The sequence below is a fragment of the Aquarana catesbeiana genome, linkage group LG02 (assembly GCF_042186555.1).
Source record: "Aquarana catesbeiana isolate 2022-GZ linkage group LG02, ASM4218655v1, whole genome shotgun sequence".
NCBI classification, from domain to species: domain Eukaryota; kingdom Metazoa; phylum Chordata; class Amphibia; order Anura; family Ranidae; genus Aquarana; species Aquarana catesbeiana.
This window is the reverse complement of record NC_133325.1, coordinates 38,061,800-38,072,042: the sequence shown is the minus strand read 5'-3', so window position 1 is coordinate 38,072,042 and position 10,243 is coordinate 38,061,800. Positions and strand designations below refer to the sequence as shown.

General features: G+C 45.0%; 1 protein-coding gene across 1 annotated transcript; it reads left to right on the top strand.

The window, feature by feature from the left end:
• Positions 1–290: 290 nt before the first annotated feature.
• LOC141129732 (odorant receptor 131-2-like) lies at positions 291–1,214 on the top strand. Its single transcript, XM_073617821.1, has one exon. The coding sequence runs from the start codon at positions 291–293 to the stop codon at positions 1,212–1,214; it is 924 nt and encodes a 307-aa protein (XP_073473922.1).
• The last annotated feature ends 9,029 nt before the right edge of the window (positions 1,215–10,243 follow it).

Sequence of the window (10,243 nt, the reverse complement as noted above, 5' to 3'; positions counted from 1 at the left end):
GGTGGAAAGTCCGACAACAAATGTCTCCAATGGAGCATACACACGGTCGGACTTACCACCAACAAGCTCACATCCAACATTTCCCGTCGGAAAATCCGATCGTGTGTACGCGGCATAAGACTTTGTCCACCTTTGGTTTTGATGCACCAGGAATGAATTTAGCTGATTTGAACAGAGAGTTCAACTGGGCTTTAAATGATGTCCATGCTCACTCTAATTAGAATCTCTTTTTTATTTCTGCATAGAGTTGTGGGATTCCAAAAGTGAAGGCAAGCTCAACACTTTCTTCCATGGACAGCGCTTCGCTTCTTCAAAGCAGCATACTTCAGCTGACCATCGCTAACAACAAAATTGCCACTTACATTCACTTTACTTTTATATCCTTGATCACTATTTGCCTCTGCTTCTTCTTGTACTTCCTTGTGGTGGTGCTCAGCATCTTTTTCACCAGTCCACCTCTCCGGGAGAATGCTCGTTATGTCCTCTTTGTCTACATGCTTGTGAATGACACGTTTTTTCTCCTGTCTGGTTTCACTTTGATGCTAGGTGCAATATTTTTTCTGTACATGCCAGTACCAGTTTGCTACATTTTGTCTACAGTTTCATCAATGGCTTTTCGAGTGACCCCAACCACCCTGGCAGCCATGGCACTAGAAAAATATATAGCCATATGTCATCCATTACGACATAAGGAACTGTGCACCCCGCAAAGAGCCAATGTGGCTTTTACCCTCATATGCACGGCACTGATAATTCCAAATGTTGCTGACTTAGGTCTTATGACTTCGTCATATACAAATATATTCAATATTTCTGTCATATGTAGAATGGAAAACCTGTATGTGAATCCATTTCAAAATGTTTTAAGGTCCCTTGGTCTTGCATTGTGTTTTGTTTTGGTGGCCATTATCATATTATTCACATACATCAAGATCACGATGGTTGCTCATAGAGTTAGCTCACAGTCTTCTAGTGCCTCCAAAGCCAGGAAAACCATCTTGCTCCACGGTTTTCAGCTACTCCTATGCACAATGTCTTTATTGTCGACATTCAGTATAGCTTTGTCTGCCAGTCAAGCCATATTTTTACCTGGGTTCAACTTCTTTTTGTTTAGTTGTGTGCCAAGGTTCCTCAGTCCAGTCATCTATGGAATCCGGGATGAACATTTGAGAAAACTTATTAAGAAGTCTTTAACAAGACCCCTTAAAAACTAGATGATAATGAGATGTGGGTAAAATTGTAAGCTTGTCCTGATTTGGCCTTGATAAGCAAAAACAGACAGGCTCATCCGTAAAATGGTACAAAGAACAATGCAGATCTGAAAAAAAATCTGGCCCTTGGTTTTCATGGACTTAACTTCAGCAAATTGGCTGCTATGGTTCTTTTCATTCTTTCTCGTTTTGCGGTCTAATTGCCTAATATATCAAAAATGTGCTAAACTCCGGGAATGTGAAAGAAACTACCTGTATTGTGGGGCCTCCCTCAAAATGCAAGGATTAAATGCATGTTTTGCCTAGGGCAGGGGTCTCCAAATTTTCTAAAGAAAGGGCCAATTTGCTGCCCTTCAGACTTCACTGCTACCCAGTGGGAGTAAACAACGCTCAGTCTTTGGTATAAGGGGGAGAAATAGTTTTTGCCATTTAGAGGAATAGTGCCCCATTTTTGTTGTAAGTGGAAGGAATTATGCCCCATTGTTGGTGTCAGTGGAAGGAATAGTGCCCCATTGTCGGTGTCAGTGGAAGGAATAGTGCCCCATTGTTGGTGTCAGTGGCAGGAATTATGCCCCATTGTTGGTGTCAGTGGAAGGAATAGTGCCCCATTGTTGGTGTCAGTGGAAGGAATAGTGCCCCATTGTTGGTGTCAGTGGCAGGAATTATGCCCCATTGTTGGTGTCAGTGGAAGGAATAGAGCCCAATTGTTGGTGTCAGTGGCAGGTATTATGCCCCATTGTGGGCGTCAGTGGCAGGAATAATGCTTCAAGGGCTGGATAAAGACAAGCAAAGGGCCACACCTGCCCCAGGGCTGCAGGAGACCACTGGCCTATGGTATCTGTAAAAAAGTACTTGTACTTACATTATCCCTCACTTAGCAGCAGGTGCTTACCACTTCTCTCCAACATCCTGGGCTGTGGCCCAGCTATTGGCATTCTCACTTACAATGCAAGACTGATGGTCCTGCACTGTACATGATAACGCTGCAACCACCAACTGGGGCATTAAAGAAAAGAGGCTTCAGAGGTACCGGTTGTATGACAGGAGAGGCTAAGGGATAAGCTAAGTAAATGCACCTTTTATTGGTACCCTAGACAAAAGTGAGCACTTAATCCTTGTAGTGCAAGCTGAGCCCCAATACAAGGGTAGTTTTTTTAATATTGCTGGACTTCAGCTTTAAACGTATACAGTACATACACAAAACAATTATAGGGAATGCACTCTACTTACTGAGTAGCTGTTTATTCCTACATAATTGAGTTATAACAGATAATAAATAATAATTTTGTTTAGAAAAGCACTATGTGCCATAAAAATCGCCGTTGTTTAAAAAAATTGTTTGTTTTTTTTACCTTTATTCGTCTTTTTGCAGCCACTTCCTGTCTACATGTACTCCAGCGATGGCTGCATGGTAGTTCTCATGGTATTTACTGATGGTAACATGAGTGAATCATGCCTGCATAATACTGTGTGTCTGGAGATGCCCATTTGTAATGTCCATTGGAAAGAGTAACGACCAAGTGCATATCTCTGTGCAGTCATCTCTGTGCAGTAAAAAACAAAATGATATACTGTATATCTCAATGCCAGGGAGCTAGCCAGCACGGATATGTGTTTTCACAGCCACACAAATAAAGAATACATAGAAATAAATATGTGCAATGTTCCTGGTTAACAAATATTAAGTAAAACTATATAAAACACCTAAATCCTTCCATATGCATGCATACAAAAACCAAAAATGTATTACATACTCTTACCACCCAAAACGAATAAGTAAAATAAAGTACATAAAAAAAAAAAAAAAAATCAGTCCAATGAATGTATGCATCAATATACAAATGGTAACAATAGCAATTAATTCTAAAATTGTATAATTGTTCCCATACTGTGATAAATCACATTATTAACCACTTCAATACCGGGCACTTTCACCCCCTTCCTGCCCAGGCCAATTTTCAGCTTTTAGCGCTGTCACGCTTTGAATGACAATTGCGCCGTCATGCAACACTGTACCCCTATGAAAATTTTATCACACAAATAAAGCTTTCTTTTGGTGATATTCAATCGCTAATGGGTTTTTTTTTTTTGGTTTTTTTTTCTAAAAAAAGCCCCAAAAATTTGAAAAAAAAAGGTTTTCTTAGTTTCTGTCAGTAAATTTTATAAATAAGTAATTTTTCTCCTTCACCGATGTGCACTGATGAGGCAATACTGATGGGCACTGATAGGCTGCACTGATGAGGTGACACTTATGGGCTCTGATGAGGTGGCACTGACGGGCACTGATTAGGTAGCACTGATGAGGAGGCACTAATATGGGCTCTGATGAGGTGGCACTGATGGGCTCTGATAGGTGGCACTGATATGCGGCACTGATAGGTGTCACTGATGGGCACTGATAGGTGGCACTGATGGGCACTTATAGGCAGCACTGGTGGGCACTGATAGGTGACACGGATAGGCGACACTGACGGGCACTGAAAGGAAGCACTGATTGTCAACACTAGGGATGAGCTTCGTGTTCGAGTCGAACCCATGTTCGACTCGAACATCGGCTGTTCGATCGTTCGCCGAATTGCGAACGTTATGGGCCGTTCGCGCTAAATTCGTGTGGCGCGTCACGGCCCATAATTCACTGCGGCATCGCAGTGCATTGCTGGCTGATGATTGGCCAAGCATGCACTATGACCCGCATGCTTGGCCAATCACAGCGCCGTCAGTAGAGAGAGCTGTAATTGGCCAAAGCCAGGGTGGCTTTGGCCAATTATGGCTCAGGGGATTTAGTACACACCCCACACTATATAAGGCCGCCTGCACGGCGGCCCTGTGTAGTGTGTGTTCCGGTGTGCTGAGAGATAGAGAGAGAGAGAGACAGTGTCATTTGATTTGAGTTAGATAGATTAGGCAGAACAGTCAGTCAGTTAGCTGCACTTACAGTGTATTGTGTATATATATGCATCCCAGGTGTTGCATATATATATATACACTGTATTCAGTTTAGCTAGATCCGTTCCTGTTATCTTCTATCTAGACTATTTACATTTAATGCAGTGCGTCCTGCTCACAGTGTTCAGCTAGATCCGTTCCTGCTATTTACATTTAGTGCAGTGCGTCCTGCTCACAGTGTTCAGCTAGATCCGTTCCTGTTATCTTCTAGACTATTTACATTTAGTGCAGTGCGTCCTGCTCACAGTGTTCAGCTAGATCCGTTCCTGCAATTTACATTTAGTGCAGTGCGTCCTGCTCACAGTGTTCAGCTAGATCCGTTCCTGCTATTTACATTTAGTGCAGTGCGTCCTGCTCACAGTGTTCAGCTAGATCCGTTCCTGCTATTTACATTTAGTGCAGTGCGTCCTGCTCACAGTGTTCAGCTAGATCCGTTCCTGCTATTTACATTTAGTGCAGTGCGTCCTGCTCACAGTGTTCAGCTAGATCCGTTCCTGCTATTTACATTTAGTGCAGTGCGTCCTGCTCACAGTGTTCAGCTAGATCCGTTCCTGCTATTTACATTTAGTGCAGTGCGTCCTGCTCACAGTGTTCAGCTAGATCCGTTCCTGCTATTTACATTTAGTGCAGTGCGTCCTGCTCACAGTGTTCAGCTAGAGCCGTTCCTGTTATCTTCTAGACTATTTACATTTAGTGCAGTGCGTCCTGCTCACAGTGTTCAGCTAGATCCATTCCTGTTATCTTCTAGACTATTTACATTTAGTGCAGTGCGTCCTGCTCACAGTGTTCAGCTAGATCCGTTCCTGCTATTTACATTTAGTGCAGTGCGTCCTGCTCACAGTGTTCAGCTAGATCCGTTCCTGTTATCTTCTAGACTATTTACATTTAGTGCAGTGCGTCCTGCTCACAGTGTTCAGCTAGATCCGTTCCTGCTATTTACATTTAGTGCAGTGCGTCCTGCTCACAGTGTTCAGCTAGATCCGTTCCTGTTATCTTCTAGACTATTTACATTTAGTGCAGTGCGTCCTGCTCACAGTGTTCAGCTAGATCCGTTCCTGTTATCTTCTAGACTATTTACATTTAGTGCAGTGCGTCCTGCTCACAGTGTTCAGCTAGATCCGTTCCTGTTAAATTCCTACTGACAGGCAGGCTTGTCTGGTTACAGTATATAAAGCTACCTGAAGAAAATTACAGGTGTTCTATTTGATCCTATTAGTACCACGGTCAGGCAGCTAGACTATTTACATTTAGTACAGTGCGTCCTGCTCACAGTGTTCAGCTAGATCCGTTCCTGTTATCTTCTAGACTATTTACATTTAGTGCAGTGCGTCCTGCTCACAGTGTTCAGCTAGATCCGTTCCTGTTATCTTCCTACTGACAGGCAGGCTTGTCTGGTTACAGTATATAAAGCTACCTGAAGAAAATTACAGGTGTTCTATTTGATCCTATTAGTACCACGGTCAGGCAGCTAGACTATTTACATTTAGTACAGTGCGTCCTGCTCACAGTGTACAGCTAGATCCGTTCCTGTTATCTTCCTACTGACAGGCAGGCTTGTCTGGTTACAGTATATAAAGCTACCTGAAGAAAATTACAGGTGTTCTATTTGATCCTATTAGTACCACGGTCAGGCAGCTAGACTATTTACATTTAGTACAGTGCGTCCTGCTCACAGTGTACAGCTAGATCCGTTCCTGTTATCTTCCTACTGACAGGCAGGCTTGTCTGGTTACAGTATATAAAGCTACCTGAAGAAAATTACAGGTGTTCTATTTGATCCTATTAGTACCACGGTCAGGCAGCTAGACTATTTACATTTAGTACAGTGCGTCCTGCTCACAGTGTTCAGCTAGATCCGTTCCTGTTATCTTCCTACTGACAGGCAGGCTTGTCTGGTTACAGTATATAAAGCTACTTGAAGAAAATTACAGGTGTTCTATCCCAGCTTAGTGCAGCTACAGGCCATTAGTATGTCTGGAAGGCCAAGAAGGAGAGGCAGACAGTCACAAGCCAATAAGAGAGGGCAAGCAGGCTCTGTGTCTAGTGCTGGTCGTGGAGACGGTGCATCCTCATCAGCACGTGGCCATGGGACACGCTTGGCCTTTTTTTCGGCAGCTGGCCGTGTTGAGCCGCAACATGCGGAAGACTTGGTCGAGTGGATGACCAAGCCGTCCTCATTCTCCTCATCCTCTCTCACCCATGCCCAATTACAATTTTTGATGCAATACTTTGCAGCAGGGCTCGTTCCTGCGTTCCAACTAGAGTGTCTGTGAGGGGTTGCAGTGTTGTGGCACCAGCACCAGTGCCTAAGGCCCAATTTTTCTGCCCCTGTCTAACAGGGGCGTGTAATTACAATTTTTGAAGCAATAATTTGCAGCAGGGCTCGTTCCTGCGTTCCAACTAGAGTGTCTGTGAGGGGTTGCAGTGTTGTGGCACCAGCACCAGTGCCTAAGGCCTAATTTTTCAGCTCCTGTTCAACAGGGGCATGTAATTACAATTCTTGATTTAATATTTCACAGCAGGGCCCTGTGAGGGCTTACAGTGTTGTGGCCACAGCAACACCTAAGGCCCAAATTTCTGCTGAGTATATAGGGCAGGACCCTACTTTCAAACATCTAACTTACAAACGACTCCTACTTGCAAACGGAAGGAGACAACAGGAAGTGAGATGAAATCTACCCCTAGGAAGGGAAATTCTCTCCTGTAAGAGTTAATATGGGAAAACAATTTCTCCTTTCCACTGATGCTTTCCAATCCTTGTTCCACAAAAAAACCCAAATTTTCAAAAAACATTTTTCATTGGGACAAAAAAGTGAGGTGAAATCTTCTGAAGAGGAGGAAAGACAGCAAAACAAATGTCACAGGGGTGATAACCCTTCCCTATGTTTTCCAAAAAGCTTAGAAAAGATTTTTTGGCTGGAGCTAAACACGTTAAAAATGTTCAAAATTACAAACAGATTCTACTTAACAACAAACCTACAGTCCCTGTCTTGTTTGCACCGCCTGTATACTGCTGTTCAGAGTATATAGGGCCTGGTGGCCCCACACCTTTCCTTATTTTAATTTGGGTGCGGGGTTCCCCTTAATATCCATACAAGACCCAAAGGGCCTGGTAATGGACTGGGGGGGTACCCATGCCGTTTGTCTCACTGATTTTCATCCATATTGCCATGACCCGACATGACATTAAACCCGCAAGCAGTTTTAAATGAGATTTTTTCCTTTAAAAATGACATTTGGTGCAGGGACTGTTCTAAACATGGGAAACACGCGTCACTTTACAGGCATACTATAGACACCCCTCAGGTACGATATTTAAAGGAATATTTCACTTTTTTTTTTTTACTTTAAGCATCATTAAAATCACTGCTCCCGAAAAAACGGCCGTTTTTAAAAGTTTTCTTTGCATTGATACATGTCCCCTGGGGTAGGACCCGGGTCCCCAAACCCTTTTTAGGACAATACCATGCAAATTAGCCTTTAAAATGAGCACTTTTGATTTCGAACGTTCGAGTCCCATAGACGTCAATGGGGTTCTAACGTTCGTGCGAACTTTCGGTCCGTTCGCGGGTTCTGGTGCGAACCGAACCGGGGGGTGTTCGGCTCATCCCTAGTCAACACTAATGGGCACTGATTGGTGTCACTGATGGGCACTGATTAGTGTCACTGATGGGCACTGATTGGTGTCACTAATGGACACTGCTGGGGCTGTACTGTAATCAGGGCACGGATGATCGGTTTGAACTTCAGCAAGTCGTCTAGATACCTAAATGCATTGAGTTGCTGCCATGTGATTGGCTGATTAGAAATTTGTGTTACCAAGTGTAGCAAGGTCCCCGGCCTCCTTCGGTCTAATAAGAACCTCCAGGGCCAGAGATAGCTGACATCCTTCTGTGTATAGTGGGTTGTGAGGCATGGTGGGTGCAAGATGATTAAAGTCATTGGGCACCAGATCTGTGGCCAGATGCCACATCTGCATGTGTAGGAATGCTGTCTCCTATGGCAACAGTCTTTAACAGTTCCTAACACAAAGCGTAACAGTTCCTTCACTTTCACTACAATCACTCCTTGTAGTTCTTCAGCCCACTGAGCTCCCGGTCTCTCACTAGACCCATTGATTCACTGCCACTGAATCCCTTGAGCTCCTCCAATCTTCACTGAGTATCTTCCTCAAGCATCACCCCCACCTCTCTGCTGGGTCCTTAGCTTGGCACTTAAGATACCTCTCAAGCTTCACCTCCACTGGCCTCCTCGGTCCCTGGCTTGATACCCTTGAAGTTTCCGGATTCTTCACCATCCCCAGTTGGTGAGAATACTGCTCTGGTACTTGCTCCAGTTACTCACTGTGGTCCCTGGTAATAAGGTGGTTGGTCCCTTACTGGCGACAGCTTCCCCTCTACCTCCGACCACAACAAGTTCTCCGGCCGGCAGAACCGTCACTTCTGGTTGGACTGCAAGCCGCAATCCCAACCCTGCACTGCTTTCTTACTTCTGGATAGGCCCTCAGACAGCCTAGCAGCCAGATGTGCCCGGGATAGGCCCAATCTCCGGCCTAGCAGCCTGGGCAGTACAACACACATCCACCCAGACAGCCGTCCAGGTGGCACAAAACACAGATTACCTGACTCCACCTGAATATATAGGCTCTCCCAGCAGGCCAAGGGATCCAAGAAAAACCCTGCCCATTGGCTGAGACGCCCCACCAGTGTTGGCTGGTGCTCAAAATTTTTTGGGGGGCGCAAACAAACTGAAAAAAGAAAACATCAGTTGCAGCCACTGTGCCTATCAAATGCAGACCCTGTGCCCATCAAATGCAGCCACTGTGCCCATCAAACGCAGCCACTGTACCCATAAATTGCTGCCACTGTGCCAAACGCAGCTACTGTACCCATCAATTGCTGCCAGTGTGCCCATCAATTGCTGCCAGTGTGCCCCATCAATTGCTGCCAGTGTGCCCCATCAATTGCTGCCAGTGTGCCCATCAATTGAGCCAGTGTGCCCATCAATTGCTGCCAGTGTGCCCCATCAATTGCTGCCAGTGTGCCCTATCAATTGCTGCCAGTGTGCCCATCAATTGCTGCCAGTGTGCCCATCAATTGCTGCCAGTGTGCCCCATCAATTGCTGCCAGTGTGCCCCATCAATTGCTGCCAGTGTGCCAATCAATTGCCGTTACTGTGCCCCATCAAATGCTGCCAGTGTGCATCGCCCAGGAGTCGGGACTTACCTGTCTCACCTGTCTCCGGTCCTCTCTATCAGGCATCCAATCACAGCGCCTGTTGTTTCAGCCATCAGGTGACAGGTTACCAGACCCGAGCACCTGATTGGCTGAGAGGCGGGTCAGTGTTCCTAACACAACACTGAGTGAACAGTGAACGCACAGCATTGCGCCCCCTGTTTACCATTTTGGAAGCCTATTAGAGCCTACGGCTCTAATCAGGCACTTCAAAAAAAAAACCCTGCCGCTGTAATTCAGGTGCCCGGTGCCCGACAAAGGGCCGGACACCTGAATAGGGGGCAGCAGCGGCGACCATAGATAGAATCATGCAATGCAATGTGAGTTGCCCTTCTCATATCTAGTACCACCAAGTACCCGCCACCGAGTGATAGAAGAGAAAAGTGCAACAATGCCAAACTTAGGGAGGAATCAATAGATCTCTAACAATCATCCAGGATAATACTTCCTGGCAAGTAAATTTGTTAGGAGCAACCCTGCCTAAACTCCAGGGTGCTTCACAAGTAGGGATGAGCCGAACACCCCCCTGTTCGGTTCGCACCAGAACATGCGAACAGGAAAAAAGTTCGTTCGAACACCGTTAAAGTCTATGGGACACAAACATGAATAATCAAAAGTGCTAATTTTAAAGGCTAATATGCAAGTTATTGTCATAAAAAGTGTTTGGGGACCTGGGTCCTGCCCCAGGGGACATGGATCAATGCAAAAAAAAGTTTTAAAAACGGCCGTTTTTTCAGGAGCAGTGATTTTAATAATGCTTAAAGTCAAACAATAAAAGTGTAATATCCCTTTAAATTTCGTACCTGGGGGGTGTCTATAGTATGCCTGTAAAGGGGCGCATGTTTCCTGTGT

Excerpts from the sequence above, each read along its gene's own strand:
- LOC141129732 (XM_073617821.1), top strand. The coding sequence starts at position 291 with ATGGACAGCGCTTCGCTTCTTCAAAGCAGCATACTTCAGCTGACCATC.